The sequence below is a fragment of the Spermophilus citellus genome (assembly GCF_964194105.1).
Source record: "Spermophilus citellus genome assembly, chromosome: 17".
Taxonomy (NCBI): domain Eukaryota; kingdom Metazoa; phylum Chordata; class Mammalia; order Rodentia; family Sciuridae; genus Spermophilus; species Spermophilus citellus.
Genome location: NC_138199.1, coordinates 30,062,272 through 30,081,282, shown reverse-complemented (window position 1 = coordinate 30,081,282; position 19,011 = coordinate 30,062,272). Strand labels below are relative to the sequence as shown.

General features: G+C 38.1%; 1 protein-coding gene across 1 annotated transcript in view; it reads right to left on the bottom strand.

Moving 5' to 3' along the window:
* The window catches only part of BLMH (bleomycin hydrolase), a 46,494-nt gene extending 27,686 nt beyond the window's left edge, over window positions 1-18,808 (bottom strand). The window contains exons 1-6 of the mRNA XM_081271083.1: window positions 18,484-18,808; window positions 17,983-18,180; window positions 15,241-15,350; window positions 14,034-14,175; window positions 13,370-13,458; window positions 10,742-10,834 (exon numbers count right to left, since the gene is read on the bottom strand). Coding sequence (XP_081127209.1) covers window positions 10,742-10,834; window positions 13,370-13,458; window positions 14,034-14,175; window positions 15,241-15,350; window positions 17,983-18,180; window positions 18,484-18,496 — 645 coding nt within the window. The 5' untranslated portion in view covers window positions 18,497-18,808. The remainder of the gene's footprint in view (window positions 1-10,741; window positions 10,835-13,369; window positions 13,459-14,033; window positions 14,176-15,240; window positions 15,351-17,982; window positions 18,181-18,483) is intronic.
* Between the last annotated feature and the right edge of the window lie 203 nt (window positions 18,809-19,011).

Genomic DNA, 19,011 nt, shown 5'->3' with positions numbered 1-19,011 from the left:
GCTGCGGGTTTAAGCAATATGTTTTGTTGGTACTGAGGATTAATCCCAGGGAAACTTTAACACTAATCTATATGCTCAGTCCTGCTTATTTTTTATTTTAAGACAGGGTCTTGCTTAGTTGTTGAGGCTAGCCTCGAACTTGGAGAGCCTCCTGCCTCAGCCTTTTGAGTTGCTGGGATTACAGGTGCATACTACAGCACCTGGCTAGCAATTTGTTCTTTTTTATTTTTTAGTTGTAGTTGGACACAATACCTTTTTTTTTTCTTTTTTAATTTTTATGTGGGGCTGAGGATCGAACCCAGGGCCTCACACATGCCAGGCAAGCGTTCTACCACTGAGCCATAACCCCAGAGCAGCAATTTTTTAAATTTTTTAGTTTTAGGTGGACACAATATCTTTATTTTTTTATTTTTATGTGGTGCTGAGGATAGAACCCAGTGTCTTATGCATGCCAGATGAGCATACTACCACTTGAGCCACATCCCCAGCCCCCTAGTGCAACAATTTGTTCTTTTTTTTTTTTTTTAGTTATACACGAACACAATATCTTTATTTTGTTTATTCATTTTTATGTGGTGCTGAAGATTGAACCCAGTACCTCACATGTGCAAGGCAAGCGCTCTGCCACTGAGCCACAACTCCAGCCCAGCAATTTGTTCTTTATGGCTGTGATTCTAAATGTTTACTAACTTAGAAAAGATGTTATGCTTGCCTTTCATCTTCTATTTTCTAAGACAGAACCTTTATTAGCATTTACTATGTGCTTTATAAGCCTGAACAGCTGGTCCACAAATCACCTCTTTTAATGTTGTACTGTCAGATTGGTTTCTAATACAGAAAGAAAGAGGCAAGGCAGCACATAAGCATCTGTGACTGAGTTACTCTTGGGCCAGAGAGTCATTTTGTATTTGCTTAGCACCAAAGCTACAAATGGGAACTTTAGGAATCTGTTATTATGAGAAAGACATTGACTCTGGTAACTATGGTCAGTGACAATGAAGGTGTATAGTTAGAATATATTTAGAGTAGGAAGGTTTTACAGACTAATACTATATACTACTAATAGTATTTTCAACTATTAATTATTTTCACATACATATGTGTATATATGTTCATGAAACCATTTTGATAAATTCTCAGTTATCCAAGGATGGTAAATCAAGGACCTGACCAAAACAAGAGGGAATCTAAGGCCAGGCCCAATGACGATTAAGAGAACTAAGTGAATATCTATCTGTTTACTTTTAAATATACTTTAAAGATAGATATGAATGTTTTCTACTATAGTTTTCATAATATCTTATTGTGCATCTGACTCCCTGCTTTAGGTAAAAAGTATTAAGTTACCCCCTTCTCTCAAAAAAAGCATCAGAGGGGCTGGGGAAGCAGCTCAGAAGTACAGTGCTTGCCTAGTGTACATAAGGACCTGGGTTCTAGCTCTAGCACCATTAATAAAAAAAAAAAGAAAAAAGAAAAAAAAGCATTAGAGGAATTCACATTTTGTTTCTGCTATTTAATGAATTTTATGGTGAATCCTTTTGCAAAACAACATTTAGCCCTACTGCATATGCTTTATAAATCTGAATTTTATCAAATATACATTTAAGATATACGTGAGGATAAGAGTGACATTCCTTCCTCTTAGATTCTGGTAAAACTCTGTAACTTGAAATATGTGGCTTTGTTTTATATTATTTGTTTACCACAACTGTAACTTATCCAAACATTCATATTTAAATCAGTTTGTAACACGTTGGAAGGAATATTTGACTATGAATCAAATAACAATACTCTTTTTTTAAAGATTGAACCCACAGCCTCACTTATTTAGTTAGTTAACTAAACTCTGATTAAAAATCTCCTAAAGTATAATCTCCAAGGTCCTGGCACTACATTTTCTTGAAAAGAAACTGCTGTTCTGAAATAACATTGCTTATTCTCAATGGTACAAACCATCAGTGCGCTTTAGATATACAAGTCTGCTCTCTAGTGGGTAACACAGGAATGTCATCTGCTTCTCACAAAACGCACTTGGCATTCAGGACAAAACAAAAGATACTGGCTATTGAACACAAGTCAATATAGAGAATTGAATAAAATAACAGAACAACCATAATCTCAAAATACTTTTGATCTTCCTCTCCTTTATTTTTAATTTTATTTTTTGGTAAAGTGATGCTTTACCACTGAGGTACATCCTCAGCTCCCCTTTGTTTTTTAAATTTTGAGTCAGGGCCTTGCTAAATTACGGAGTCTACCCTCGAATTTGTGATCCTCCTGCTTTAGCCTCCCAAGTGCTGGGATTACAGGTGTGTGCCTCAGCGTCCAGCTCTTTACTTTGTTTTTTTTCCATAACACTTATGAAAGTATATAAGCATATTATATTTCCTATATATTTTGTCTCTCTCTACTAGGAAGTAAATTACACAAAGGTGGGGATTTTAATGTTTTGTTCAGTATTGAATCCCCAATGCCTAGAACGGTGCCAGGCACATGTGAAATATTTACTGAATGTATGACTTGTGATTTTAGATCAAAAATGTCAGTCCCAACCTAATAAAAAGGTATTTAAAACAGAGTAAAGTGGGCAGACTAAGGGAATATGAACTTTCCAAAATGCTGAAATACTGAAGGCAGAGAGATATATGGCACGGTGACAACTGGGAACTGACTGCCCCCCCCCAACTCCCCAATCTATTTATATAGCTTATAAATGTGGTCTTACTGATTTTGAATTTTTTAAAAAATTAAAACAGAAGAAGTCAATGTTTGTAATTATTCCTTTAAATACAGATTACTGGAAAAACTTCTAATTTTTTTGACTCACTGAGATCCTTCTCTTGCACCTTTGACTGGAGGTAGGGTCAAGAAAAGCCATGCTGAGATACACTGCATCTACACCTGCCTATCAGGGCCATGTGGCTTCTGATTTTAAGATTTTATATTCTTGCTAATTTAACTGGAAATTTAAACTAATCGTACTATGTGGCTAAGCATATGTAATCCCTTTCTATCAAGGAATTACAATTAATTTAAAAACAATCTCTACCAACTTAAAACCAATCAGAAAAGCTGCCCCTGGTATTGAAAAAACGCAATTCCTGTTTCTATTTAAATACATCTTGTAGAAGGCAGAATATAAATAAGAGAAAAAGGTCTTAACTCTCAAGTCTAATTTTATAAAGGAGCCATACTGAAATGGTCTCTAAAAATATTTTCCCCTAAGATGATAAATAATTGAATCAGGATAGGGAAAGGGGGAAGCACAAGACATAGAACACGGGGGCGGGGGTGGGGGGATGTACAGATCCCAATTTAAAAAGACAAACAAATTTGCAATCTGGGACTGAGTCAATTCCCATACTCATGGCTAAATCCGGGAGACAAACAAGAGAATCAAGTGAGAAGAAAAAGATGCAATAGGTGAAAGTCAGTCACCACTACTTAGAAGTGTGAGAACCTTTAAGAGTTATTTTGTTAGGCAGATCAGAAAGGAGGAAAGGTTGAAAGTTAGTTTCAAAATAACCAAACTATGGGGCTGGGGTTGTGGCTCAGCCTAGCATGTGCGAGGCCCTGGGTTCGATCCTCAGCACCACATAAAAATAAAGAAGTACGTGAAAAAGTGTTCACCATCATTAGCAATTAGAGAAATGCAAATCAAAACCACTCTAAGATTTCATCTCACTCCAGTAAGAATGGCAGCTATTAGGCATACAAACAACAATAAGTGTTGGCGAGGATGTGGGGAAAAAGGTACACTCATACATTACTGGTGGGACTGCAAATTGGTGCAGCCAATATGGAAAGCAGTATGAAGATTTTTTGGAAAATTGGGAATGGAACCACCATTTGACCTAGCTATCCCTCTCCTTGGTCTATACCCAAAAGACTTAAAAACAGCATACTACAGGGACACAGCCACATCAATGTTTATAGCAGCACAATTTACAATATCTAAACTGTGGAACCAACCTAGACGCCCCTCAATAGATGAATGGATAAAAAAAATATGGCATATATACACAATGGAATATTACTCAGCAATAAAAGAGAATAAAATCATGGCACTTGCAGGTAAATGGATGGAGTTAGAGAAGATATGCTAAGTGAAGTTAGCCAATCCCCAAAAATCAATGCTAAATGTTTTCTTTGATATAAGGAGACTGATTCATAGTGGGATAGGAAGCGGGAACATGGGAGGAATAGACAAACTCTAGATAGGGCAGAGGGGTTGGAGGGGAAGGAAGGGAGCATGGGGTTATTAATGATGGTAGGATGTGATCATCATTATTATACAAAGTACATGTATGAAGACATGAATTGGTGTGAATATACTGTGTATACAACCAGAGATATGAAAAATTTATAATGCATTCCACTGTCATATATAAATAAAAATAAACAATAAACAAGTAAAATAAATGTATTGTGTCCACCTATAATTAAAAAATAAATATTTAAAAAAATAGCCCAAACAAACTAGCTAGGCAAGGTGGCACATGCCTTTAATCCAAGTGGCTCGGGATCCTGAGGCAGGAGGATTGTAAGTTCAAAGCCAGACTCAGCAAAAGTGTGGCACTGAGCAACTCAATGAGATCCTGTATCTAAATAAAACACAAAATAGGACTGGAGATGTGGCTTGTAGTTGAGTGTCCCTGAGTTCAATCCCTGGTGCCAAAAAAAAAAAAAAAAAAAAAAAAAAAAAACAAACTAGGGGCTAGGGATATGGCTCAGTGGTTGAGTGCTTGCCTAGCACATATGAGGCACTGGGTTTGAACCTTAGAGCCACATAAAAATAAATAGCTAGAATAATGGTATTGTGTCTGCCTACAAAATAATAATAATAATAATAATAATAATAATAATAATAATCAAACTACCCATAAGGGAGCAAAACTGGAAAAACTAAAAGATTTCAATAGCTAGAAACACTACAGAAGTGCAGAATCTTAGAATATTCATTTTTACTGGCAATATTGGGTTATTGAGAGAGTTAAATAAAGTCTGATGCACTGTAAAAATACTAGGTTTTTCTATTATAAAATGCAAAGCTACAAAGCTCTTAAATCATTTATTCCAACTTTTTTTTTTAACTGATGGAGGGTTAAAGGTGAAATGACCTACTGATCACAGAGTAGCCACAAAGACACTACAGTGGTCACAGAAAAGCGAAGAATTTTGAAGGCAATTCAATCAAATGCTATGGTTAATGAACCAGCTACAGGAGAGGAGTAAGTGACCTTGATGACTGATACACTGAGAACGAGGAGTGAAGGAATGGCTGCTCTCTACTGCTTCCTGGTGGAGAATGAAAAAAGGGCAAGGATCTGTTTTAAAACAAATGAAACAAAAACCACCTGAGCCCATAAAGGAAGACAGAGAAGTAGATACTTTCTGGGGCATTAAATATATTTTTGACAGAGAATGACATGTAAAGGCAATGTGCTCATGTGAAAAATTAATAGTTCGATAATGATCCTGAGAGTGCTTCTAGAGTAGTATTTGAATCAAAGATACAGAAGTGCACACTATCCTGCCCCTACTCCAGACCTATTCAATCTACTCCAGACCTATCAATCTGCATTTTAATAAGATCCCCAGGTGATTCATATGCACCTTGAAGTTTGAAAGCACTACTTAATAGACCATATCTGTTCTTTCTCTCCTCCAAAACCTTCCTCTTCAATATTATTTCTCTCATTCACATTTGTTATTTTTTCCACACTCTGGTTCCCTACTGCCCTAACTGCCTAGCAGCATTCTTTCACATATTCAAGACATCCCCATGCCACATTACCCAGATATTCCACCTTCCTTGTCCTCCACGTTCAACACATCAGCAAGTCTTGACAGTTTCATTTCCAAAATACACCCTGAAATTGATTCACTTCTCTCCATTCTCACTCTCACCAACCCTACCCAAACTACTATAACCTCTTATCTATGTGACTAGAATTAACTTCCTATCTGGTCTCCCCGCTTCCTATCCTGCTGTTATACGCTCTATTCTCAAAACATTCAGAGTGAACATACTTTTTTTTTTTTAGTTGTAGTTGGACACAATACCTTTATTTTGTTTATTTATTTTTATGTGGTGCTGAGGATCAAACCCCAGCCCCCAGAGTGAACATTTTTTTTTCTTTTTTTAAATATTTTTTTAGTTGTCAATGGACCTTTATTTTACTTATTGATATGTGGTGCTGAGACTCAAACACAACACCTCATACATGCTAGGCAAGCTCTCTGCCACTGAGCCACAACCTTAGCTAGCCCCAGAGTGAATATTCTTGAAGCAAAAATTAAACCTTAGCTTAAAACCCATAATTCTTACCTCATTTAGAATAAAATGCAGACTCCTTACCATGGTCTATAGGTCCTATATAGCATAAGCTGCTTTCCAGCTCCTCTACAAATTCTGTTATAATCTCTCCCAACCTTGCTTTCCAAGTTCAAGGCACATTGCCTTTTTTCTGTTCCTCAAAATTACCAGCTTTCTCCTATCTTAGGGCATTTGCACTTGATGTCCCCTGCCTGGTATGCTCTTGTTACTCATGTCTTAGTTCAGATTTGACCTTAGAAAGGCCTATCCTAATGACCCTACCGATCATCCTATTTTATGTTCTTTGTTTTTTTTTTTGGTGTGTGTGTGTATACAGGGGATTGAACTCAGGGGCACTTGACACTGAGCCATCTCCCCAGCCCTATTTTGTATTTTATTTAAAGACAGGGTCTTACTGAGTTGCTTAGCACCTCGCTTTTGCTGAGGCTGGCTTTGAACTTGCAATCCTCCTGCCTCAGCTTCCCAAACCGTTGGGATTACAAGCATGTGCCACTATGCCTGGCCTATTTTATATTCTTTATAGCACATACTGCTATCAGATAATTTCTCAGTAATTTACTTTTGGGGACTGGGGGTGTGGCTCAGTGGTAGAGTGCTTGCCGTGTGCAAGGTCTTGGGTTTGATCCCAACACCACCAAAAAAAGAAATAACTAGAAATGAAGAAAGAAAATCAAGTAAAGGATATAAACAGTTCTCAGAAATGATGCTTAGCCCCACTCAAAGTAAGAAAAATATAAAATGAAACTACAGTGAGATAGTATTGCATATAAGATTGACAAAAATCCTACTGTTTGACAATACACTGCCCCGATAAAACTAAAGGGAAACAGGTTGTATAAGACATTGATGATGACAGTGTGAAGTGGTATAATCCCTGGGATAATCTGGCTTTACATTATCAAAATTATAAATGCATATTCTTTCTGATTAAAAAAAATTCTGCCTCTAGAAATGTAACCTATAGGTATATTTGCACATATATAAAATTTTATGTATATAAGATTATTTATTACACTATTTTTTTCAAACAAAATATTAGAAAACATACAGTGTCCATCAATTGGGACCAGTCAAATAAATTATGGAATATTGAGACAATAAAATACAATAGAAAAGAAATTTTTTAAATATGGAAACTCTTTAATATAACTAATTTTGGGTTGGGGTATGAGCTGGAAGGAAGAACATAGTAGAAAGAAGAATTTTCACTGTATTTATGTTTATGATATAAATTTTTAAATCAAAGAAGTCTTTAAAATAAAAATACAGATAATTATTCCCTTCCAAGGGAAACTGATTTTGTAAGTCTAGGGCAAGTCCAGTCCAGGCCTAAATAATGTGTTTTTTTTTGTTTGTTTGTTTTCTTTCCCTAATATTGGGGATTGAACCCAGGGCTGCTTTACCACTGATCTATATTCCCAGCCCTTTTCATTTTTTGTATTTTTATCTTTTATTTTTTAGGTATCAGGGATTGAAGCCAATTCTTTACTACTGAGCCATATCACCAACCCTTTTGGAGACATGGTCTTGCTAAATTGCTGATGGCCTCACTAAGTTGCTGAGGCTGGCCTTGAATTTGTAATCCTCCTGCTTCAGCCTTCTGAGGCATGTGCCACCACACACAGCTAATTTTTTATTTTGAGAAAGTCTTGCTAACTTGCAAGGGTTTGCCTTGAACTTCCTCCCGCCTCAGCCTCCCAAGTTTCTGGGATTACAGGTGTGCACTACTGTCAGGCCTAAATATTGTTTTAAGAGCTAAGAGCCACTGCTATACAATTTCCTAAGCAAATCAAAATGACCCTTCATAGCACTGACAAATATTATTTTTGGTCTCTGTTTTATGATTTGTTTTTAACAGATGGAGTTTTGGTACAGTATACATTAATAATCCTAAAGGGATCTGGAGATGGAAAGGAACACACTGAGAAAACACTGCAATAGAGGTGACTACACTTTTCTAAAACAGATCTGCCTTGTCTATCACCTCTACAGAGAATTTGCCCTTCTCTCAGAAAGAATGCCTTCAGCATAAACATTCCATTCAAAGCAATCTGAGCTTCATGGTTGTTCATTTAGTCATCATTTTGACTTGCCCACAAGGCTAAACAAATCAAAGGTACTAATTTGTGGCTAGACTCTTCATTACCAGAGAGTCAGGCTCAATAAAGAAGAGTCATTTGGGGAACTGTAAAGATTTAAAAAGATTTAAAAACCAACCACACAGAATTCTGTAGTGAACAGAGACAAAAATGTAAAATATATCTGCCTTAATTCTTTTTTTTTTTTTAAAGAGAGAGTGAGAGAGGAGAGAGAGAGAGAGAGAGAGAGAGAGAGAGAGAGAGAATTTTTAATATTTATTTTTTTTTTAGTTCTCGGCGGACACAACATCTTTGTTTGTATGTGGTGCTGAGGATCGAACCCGGGCCGCACACATGCCAGGCGAGCGCGCTACCGCTTGAGCCACATCCCCAGCCCCATCTGCCTTAATTCTTATCAGTCACTTGCTCTTCCACTAGTCCTACGATTAGGACATGAATCTTAAATACATTATTAGTCCAAAAATCATTGAAAAAAATATCCCAAGCCAATAGAAAGCTTATGTTCTATAAAAAGTATTATCTTGGACCTTTCCCTAACTGTCTGCAAAACTTTCATGCCTGCTGTACTCCCATTATCTTAAAGCATAAATGATGGAAGATTATGTAAGAGATATGCCCTGTGCAAGAGATACCATTCCAAGCAGTGAAGGGAAGAGAACTAGTATTTACTAGACTCCTGCTGTGTGCCTTGCATACTTATATTTAATTCCTTATACCTCATAAAACCCAATTAGGAAACTATCTTAAATCTCAAATTCAATCTCACATTAACTGAGCTACCCAAGATCATAGAGAGGGAGGGTGAATCTGTAGCCAGATCCTGCCAAGCACCATGGCAGCCCTGTGCCACTGGGCACAAAGAGGTCATCAACTGGGACTGAGGGGCTAGGGTACCAGAAGAGGTGTTTTGATGGGGCATAGGCTGTTTAGTAATAGAATCAGAGTTAAAATCCACGTACATCTAACTCCAAAGCCTGTTTTTTTCTTGCTACACGAAGACATCTTTCTGTAATAGGAACATTTAAGAAGAAAGGCAAATATGAGATAATTTAAATGCATGTGGTAAATTAAACCTCATATTCATTCAATTGAAAGACAATGTAAGAAGAAAAAGCTATTGTGTCAAGTAATGGGCTAAACATACTACACTTGAACAGAGACCTGAGAGCTTAAGAAACTTGTCGCAGGAGACATGGCTCTTAGGTAAAGAGAAGAATAAAATTCACACAGTCTGACTCCAGAGACTATGCTTTCAACTACTCTTCTATATACTGCCTAAAATTTAAAGGAAAACATTAGTGAAGGATAAGTTTTTTTTCCATTGCAGTGAAAAAAAAATTAACCCATTTTAACTTCACAGTCTTAAAAGGAGGTCTACTAATGGGCCCAATGGCTGAAAAAGGTTCTTTTCTCAAAGCAATTTCAGTTTCATGTATATTCATTCTGGATATGGACAGTGTTAAGTAATAAAATTTCTTTACTGCTTTGACGATAAATACTTTGACCACCTTATATTTGATGCTTTTTAAGTTTTTCAAAAAGTTTTCAAATACATTATTTTAACTGATATAACCATCAACAGTTCCTCATCTTTATTCCTACAAAAACCCAAAAGTTCTGGCACCTACCCAAGATTCCCCACATCTCATGCCACTGGGTATATAATTCCCTTTCCTGAGATGGTCTTCCCTATTATTTACCTAGTAAATTCTTACTGCTCTTTCAAAATCTCCCTAGGTACCTTGAGCTCAATGAATTATTCACTCCTCCTCTAAGACCACCAATTCCTTTTTCACATATTTCAGCATAGGACTTATTTATAGCACAGGATTTATTATAATAATTCATGTGTTTTTTTTCCCCCAAGAGACTGAGCTCCTTAAGAGCAGAAATGGGGGGCTGGGGATGTGGCTCAAGCGGTAGCACGCTCGCCTGGCATGCGTGCGGCCCGGGTTCAATCCTCAGCACCACGTACAAACAAAGATGTTGTGTCCGCCGATAATTAAAAAATAAATATTAAAATTCTCTCTCTCTTTAAAAAAAAAGAAAAAAAAGAGCAGAAATGGGCTTTCTCATCTTTGTTTCCTCAATTCCAAACTCACAGAGGTGTTCAATATTTAAAAAATGAAGAATGAAGAACTGTACTAAAATAAAATCAAGTTTAAATCTCAAAATTTTTTAGTGTAAAATAAGTATTTCCATTCAATTAAATATTTACTGTAATGACTACACTTTCTAATCAGTTTAACAAATGTTCTGAGTTCTTTAGAAGAATCACAAAAATCCAGATAATTATTATTACCTCCTCCATCATGACGTCCTGTGTAGCTGAGATTTCTCCCTTGGTTGCTCCACTGTGTACCAGGTTCCGTAGTCGAATACAGAATTCTCTCATCTATGATAGAAACTTATTCAGTACTCCAATAGTTACCCAAACTGTAAATAAGCCTAATGTAAGACCAACGCTAGTTCTATTTTGAAGTATAAGTTGGTCAAGACCAGAGCATAAGTACAGAAGCAAATGTTTTTCCCCAATGAGTCTACTTAAACACACAACAAAAACAAACGAACAAACAAAAAAATACTTTGCATAAGACATGGATTATTCCCAAAGACTGCTAGATGTTTCTACGCTATAATTGACAGTACTCTTTGTATGGACTTGGGAAAAACATGATTCCATAATGCCATTCACCCTTAGAAAAAGCAAGAAACAAATGATTATGGCACTAGACTTACATATTTTTATTTGGAATTTTATTAGTTGTTCAAATCACCTTCTCTGTCAAATCACTATGAAATGGCTGTGTCAACTTCCAATATAATTTTCAATTTTGTTGCTTTAAATTTTGAGAGATGCCCAAAATAAAGGAGAGTCTGAAATTTAACAGCATGCTAAGGAGGATCTTCCTCCCACTCAAAATGAAATCCAAAGTTATGCTACTAATGATCATTTAGCCTTTGGATAAGAATTCCCAGTTTCCTCTGTAGAAAATAACTTACTTCTAATATTGGGGAATATCTGTATTTATTTTAAAATGTCATCTTTTTCCCAGGGATGACAGATCCAATTTTAGCCTCAGAGACAAGGATAGTAGATTCTCTTAATTCCCAATTCTCAAAAAAGATGTCTGGCTAGCAGAGCAGCATCCTTATAGGATTTATAACCTTTCTTGGTAAAATGAGTTATGAAGAAAAAAATGATTCATTAAGATAACTGACACAATAAAAAACAGTTCAAGCTGGGTGTGGTGGCACACATCTTTAATCTCAGCTACTTTGGAGACTGAGGGAGAAAGATTATAAGTTTGAGGAAAGCCTGGGCAATTTCGCAAGACCCTGTCTCAAAAAAATAAAATGATAAAAGGTTCAAGAATATGGCTCGGTAGTGGGGCATTTGCCTAACATGTGCGAGACTCTAATTCCCAGTACTAAAAGAAAAAATAAGTTCTGTGATTATATCAAATCTTTAGTGGGCAGATAAATCATATTAATGTGGTCTGGGGAAGCCTAAGAACTCAGCAAATAGTTCTCTTTGGTTTTACTAGCAAATAAAGCTGTCCTAACCCATCTGTATAAGAACTAAGCAAGAGGCACATATTGAGCATGAGACTTTCCCCCCCTGAATATCCATAAGAGAATGTTAAAATCAACAGAAATAAAAGATATTAAAAAAATTTTCCAAATCTCAATTATTTTTAAATATGTAACCCCATTGCTTTTGATAGACAGTGACAAACTGTGTACACTGAAATAACCAGAACTCTTTTTAAAAATGAGTTAGGGGCTTTATTTTTTTTTCTTTTGGTATGAGGGATTGAAGCCAGTAGTGCTTAATCACTGAACCACATCCCCAGCCCTTTAAAAAAAAAAAAGTTTTGTTTTTTTTTTTTTGGGGGGGGGGAGAAAAAGGTGTATTGCTTTGTCAGCAAAGGAGATAAACAAGGGACTCCTGTCTTGCCTGTCAGCAGGAATAGGGACTTTTTTTTTTGGTGGGGGGGTAGCGGGAGGTACTAGGGATTGAACTCAGGGGCACTCGACCACTGAGCCACATCCCCAGCCCTGTTTTGTATTTTATTTAGAGACAGAGTCTTATTGAGTTGCTTAGCACCTCGCTAAGTTACTGAGGCTGGCTTTGAACTTGCGATCCTCCTGCCTCAGGCTCCAGAGCCTCTGGGATTACAGGCAGGAGACCTGCAGAACAGAGGGCTTTTTAAAGAGGTGACTCAAAGGCTACATTCCACATGTTCTCTGTTAATTTGGGAGATAGTTATTTCTGCGATCTTCTGGTAGCATCCCAAAGTCTGGATTACTTCATTCCTATGGTGAGGGTGTACTCAGGGACAGATAACTCTGCCTAGAATGGGGAAGAAAGGTAATCCTATTTTCCCTAAAATTAAGGAGGGGGAGAGATTAGATAGGAGCAGGGAGAGAGGAAGAGAAAGATATGTCCACTTTAAAAATAAGTTGACGTGGCAGAACAGCAAGGGTTATATTCAAAGCATAAAGTGGACCACTGTCACATTTCCCCACTGTCAATTTCTACATTACATTTCTATGGAAAAAGGGATGACAACATCTCCAAACTGCTTCCTGCTGAAAAGGGGCAAAGTTGGGGGCAGTAATTTAAAAAAATTTGAGACAGGTTCTCACTTAATTGCCCAGGCTAGCCTTGAACTTGTCATCCTCCTGCCTTAGTATCCCGAATTGTGGGATTACAGGTGTGCACCATCATGCCCAGATATTTTTTTTGGTTTTTGCTTTTGGGACTGATCCCAGGCTAGACAAGTGCTCCACTGCTTGGTCTGGTCTCCAACTTGCCATCATCTGCCCTAGCCTCCCAAGTAATTCAGATTACATGTGTGTGTAAGGTAGAAAATTTTAAGGTAAGTACACTAAACTCAATCCTACCCTGCTCCACATGTCATACCTTGTGATTCAGAATATCATTCATGCGTCTGCTTGCCTCTGTTGTATGAGACTCAGGGAAGCATTTCTTAGGGACAACGCCATATTTTTCTAAAAGTAAACAAATTTTAGTGTTCAATAAGGTAAAAGTACACTCTAGTGTTAGACATTCTGTCAAAACTCTATTGCTTTTAAAAACAGGCTATATTTTACTGTTATAATCTAGAAAATCTAGTGCTTATTATTAATCATCTTTTCCACGTACATATTCATCTACCTGTTTTAGAATTAATTCTTTTTGCCTATCATACTTTGCAAAGTGCCCAGCTCAAAGAGATTTCTCCATTTGACACTGTCAAACAGTTGCAGCTTAATGTGTGTTTGTTTTTTTTTATTATGTCAATGGACAAAATATTTTTAATGCAAAGTTAGTTCTATTTAACATTTCCTTTTTCTTCCTGACCCACCATTCCCATCTCCTTATCACTCATTTAAGAAAGGCACTTTATAGATGAGAACGTGAAATAAAGATTCTTATACCTAACTACATACTCTTCTTGAAGACGAATTCTTCTTTGTATATAACCACCAAAGAAACAGTCTATTCCTAACTACACTAAAACTCAGCTCAACTCAGCTCAATCAGGCTGAGTTTTAGTTTAGTTTCATTACAGAAAGGCTCTTACCAACAATATTGACAAGCATATCCCATTGCCCACCATCATTTGTAGGATTCATAAGCAAATACTGCACTAGCCTCCCATCCTCAGGCTCTTTTTTCTGGGCTGTGTCCACAAAAGCATTCAAGAAAAAATAACAACGTTCAACCTAGAGTAAGGAAAGATAAATAAAATTTTAAAAAGAGAGAAGCAATAACTTTATTGGCATTATCAACACAATAAGAATCATGGAACTATCACAGATCCAACCTAATAGGTATTTTAAAACTAAAGTTGGGCTAGAGAGGAAAAAGGAAGAAAATGATTGGGGCAGGGTGGGGGGTAGTGTCTGTTGACAACTGAAGGGAGATCAGTAGAGTAGAGGAAAGGGGTCCAGGGAGGGAGATGGGGACAGAAGGGGAAATACTGGGGGAATGATATTTGTCAAATTCTATTGTTATATTGTGTATATATGAATAGGTAACAACAAAGTCCCCATTATGTACAACTATAATGCACCAATAGAAAAATAAGGGGGAAAAAAACCCCACTAAACTTGGTAATTAAATATCAGCATCTAGTTACATAAGAATATATGAAGTCTCTTCTTATACTTGTATAATTATTCCAACATATTGTGTGTTTGTGCATACATTCTCATATTAAAATAAAACCTGAAATTTAGAGTCTTCAATCAAAACACATCTGATGCACACATATAATACACAATTTAAAGACTTTTAAATGGAATAACGTAACTGTTTTTCAGTACTACCCAAAGAAGGAGAATGAGGTCCTAAGAAGACCAAGTAACTTAAAGAAGTCAAAAAGAGAAATGATTGAAAACACAATTTTAAATCTTAAAGAAATAGGAAGTAGTAAGATGAGCCAGTGAATTTATCATTTCATGGCAATAAGAAGGCATCTACCAACCAAAGCAGTTCTGGGGGATGGGGTATAGCTCAGTAGTAGAGCTCTTGCCTAGCATGTGTGAGGTTCTGGATTTGATATACAGCACCAACCATATCTACACACACACACACACACACACACACACACATACACACTTCTCCCTTCAACAAGAGTCAACTTTTATTACTTTGGAAATCAGAATAAGTGGTGTTTCATCTATAATTAAAGGGTAAACTATAATTGGAAAAGGAAGAAATGAAGAGGAAGTCCCTACCTAGGTTGATAACAAAACAAAAAGAATCTTCCAAGATCAGTCCCATACCTTGTCCCAGAAAAATAGGTAAGATTGACTAAACTCAAATTCTTCAATATTAAATTTTTTCATGAATGGAAGTCGCATAACATTCAGACAAGAAAAGATCCAGCATCGCCCTGAAACAAGAAAGCAAAACTAGAAATTATGATGAGTGCTCATAGATAATATTGCTTCAAATATATCTCCCAATACTGCACTGCACCCATGACAAGATTTGGACAATTAAGACTAAATCACAAAGAGCAGAAACATTAAAAACAAAAAGACAGGTAGCAATTACTGTATGTCAAAGTGTGTAAAGGTTTAATATCTTTAAAAAATACATAGGTATTATGTTCTACAACTAAAAAAAAAAATTGGAAAAAAAAAAAACTATTACAAATCACCTAAAAGAAACACCACTAGAGCCAAGCACAGTGGCACATGCCTGTAATCCCAGTGACATGGGAGGCTGAAGCAGGAGAACAGCAAGCTTGAGGTCAGCCTCAGAAATGTAGTGAAACCTTAAACAACTTAGTGAAACCTGTCTCAAAAGAAGAAACAAAAAGGGATGAGGATGTAGATCAGTGGTAGAGCACCCCTGGGTTCAATCCCCAGTACCACACACACACACACAAAAAACCCCCAAACCTGATTCAATCAAATGATCTATTTAAGCATCCCAAACTGGCATGGAATGAGAGTAATATCTTCACCTGATTGTACTCTACTTAAAGATAAATTAATAGCGTGCACATCCTGAGAGTCTTTGAATCCTTGAATATAGGGTAATTCTCTTTGTGTGTGTGTGTGTGTGTGTATGTGAGAGAGAGAGAGAGAGAGAGAGAGAGAGAGAGAGAGAGAGAGAGAGGGGTAGATAGATAGATATAGATAGATAGATAGATACTGGGCATTGAACCTAGATGTACTCTGCCACTAAGCTATAATCTTAGAACTTTCGATTCTCCTTTCTTAGCCTCCTAAGTTTCTGAGATTACAGGTGTGTACCACTGTACCCAGCTAACACTCTTTTCTAAAGGAAAATTTGGAGGGAAAAAAACTTTGTGACTATTTGGTTGTAACTTTTTACAGATATGAAACCATATTCACATTATATGGATAAGTGAGAAAGACAGGTAGGTTATCTAAAAATGTGTGAGGTATCAACTCATACTAAAAATACACATAGGATAAAGATCTGATAAATTTACAGAGAAAAAAAGAAAAAAAAATTCCTGTTGGTATTTTGCAAATTTTCTATGTTGAACAAGAATAATTTTGTAAGAAAAATTTTAAATCATATTTTCAAAAGTCAAAAATGTCTTATATAGGGGCTGGGGATGTGGCTCAAGCGGTAGCGTGCTCGCCTCGCATGCGTGCGGCCCGGGTTCGATCCTCAGCACCACATACCAACAAAGATGTTGTGTCCGCCGAGAACTAAAAAAATAAATATTAAAAATTCTCTCTCTCTCTCTCCTCTCTCACTCTCTCTTTAAAAAAAAAAAATTTAAAAAAAAGTCTTATATATCCATACATATATATAAATATACACGTTTCCAGTAGAGAGAATCTAGATGAACTATTAAATGTGAAAACAAAGTACATAGTTCATGTGCTATTTGTAAGTAAAAGAGTCACAATGTATAAAACCTGACCTGTTGACTTGTTCCAGATTAATATTTTCAGGCTTTCTGCTAAACTATGTAAGATTACTGTGACATTTACCTGGATCATTTGTAGCCTGACAGCACACATCACCCTAACACACTTTCTACCACAGCAAAACATTAATTATTGTAAGGTCATGATTTTTTTGCCTTAAAATTAAAAAGTCAGGGCTGGGGATGTGGCTCAAGCAGTAGCGCGCTCGCCTGGCATGCGTGCGGCCCGGGTTCGATCCTCAGCACCACATACCAACAAAGATGTTGTGTCCGCCAAGAACTAAAAAATAAATATTAAAAATTCTCTCTCCTCTCTCACTCTCTCTTTAAAAAAAAAATTAAAAAGTCAATGTTACTGAGGTATAATTTACATACAATAAAATACACCCATATTAGTTAAATGTGCATTTTATGAGTTTTGACTGACTCTAGATAAGCAGTAATGTGCTTTACGTCAATATAGATAGAAAAAGTGTTTTCTGGATGGAGAAAAGAATTCTCTCCATTTGTTGTGAGAATGTTCTTATGTAGATCCCTTGATAACCAATATTTCACTGGATGGTGCTAGGATCGTAAAACAAGATTTTTTTTTTTTAACAAGCAAGGCAGGAGAACTGAATTTTCTTCTGTATTAGGAACTCACCTATTGGTGAGAACTGACCCTATTAGCACATTAACTATGAGGAATTTATTTAAAAATCTATTTCTATGTGTTTTCTATTTCAAGTATTTATATACACTTTTACGGCAATTGTGGGCATGAACATTTTTGCATGGTCTGTTTTGTGACCAAGGCACAAAGGCATCTGCAAGACATGGAGCTGCAATCAGGTAATATCAAAATAGAGTGTGACCTGCGCTCAAACAGATGACTCCGAACTTGTCACTTTAGTGCTGAAACTAAATATACTAAGAAGTCATAGATCACCAAAACAAATCTCACAGGTAATTGTTAGGCCTCCTTTTACCTGTGTCTATTCTCTAGGGACTTTCATGTTCTTTCAATGCAAACTTCTCTCCTGCTAAGACCATTCTGAAGTAAGACACCAAATTGGGACACCGTTAAAAAAAAAGTCAAGTCAAGTACGAAAGAAGTTCAAAGCCTTACCTGAGCTCTTCTGGTTGGTGACCGGCTTGCCTTCCTGAGGCACAACGTGCTGGAACACATGCTGAGCACCCTGTACGGTGGCCCTCTTCAGACAGATGTCCAGCAGGTCGTGGGTGGTCCCGACATTTTGGGCGAGTACGAACTGAGGGTCAGAATTCAGTTTCTGAATCAGAGCAGCTACCTTCTCCGAATTCAGTCCTGTTGGGAGACCAAACGGGATTTTTAGCACCAAAGGGGCTGATCCGAGGCTCCCACGTCCCGGGTTTAACTTTGTAAGCGCATCCTGAGGTGGTGACCACTACAGCCTGGAAGCCCTTTACCCAATGCTCCTCCAAGATGCTGTCTCTCTCCGGGCCGCTCCGGGCCGCCCGGAAAGCTCCATCCCCTGCATCGCCCCGGGTCCCAGCCCTCTGGCCCTATGCGCCGCCGGGCCTCACGGGTCCAGCGGAACCCCCAGGGAGGACTCCGCCAGGCACTCGGCGGAGAAGAGCTGCGCCTCACCCGCGTTGTTCATGGTGCCCACGCTGCCCAGCAGGGTAACGTTAGTTTCCGGGGGGGTCTTCAGGTGAGTACTGGGATTGCACCACGGCCAGCTGCCTAGGTGGCCCAACCTGGCTCTTGTACCCGGAGCGCCGGAAAAAGGAAACCCGCTCGGTGGCGGCTGAGGCCCAGAGAAACGGGGTCCGCGGAGGGACAAAACTCCCCCCTCGCGTTGCTGAGTCAGCGCCTTCGGGGGCTGGCCCCGCCCGGGGGAGGGCCGACGGGGCCGCCTCGCTGACGCGTGCGGTGCGGCAGGCGCCCCCACTCGGGCGGGTCCAGAGGCTACTGCGGCCCCTGCTTGCAGCCGCGCAGTCGCCGGTGCTGCCCACCGTCAGGCCTGGCGGCGCCAGCACAAACGGCCATCTGAGGTCCCCCCTTCCTGGCCACAGGGGCTCCCTCCCGGGGTCGGTCGCAATCGGAGGAGGGAGGCTGAGGGCTTCCACCCTGCGCCCACACCCCGAATATTCTACCACCGAGGAATGACCTCAT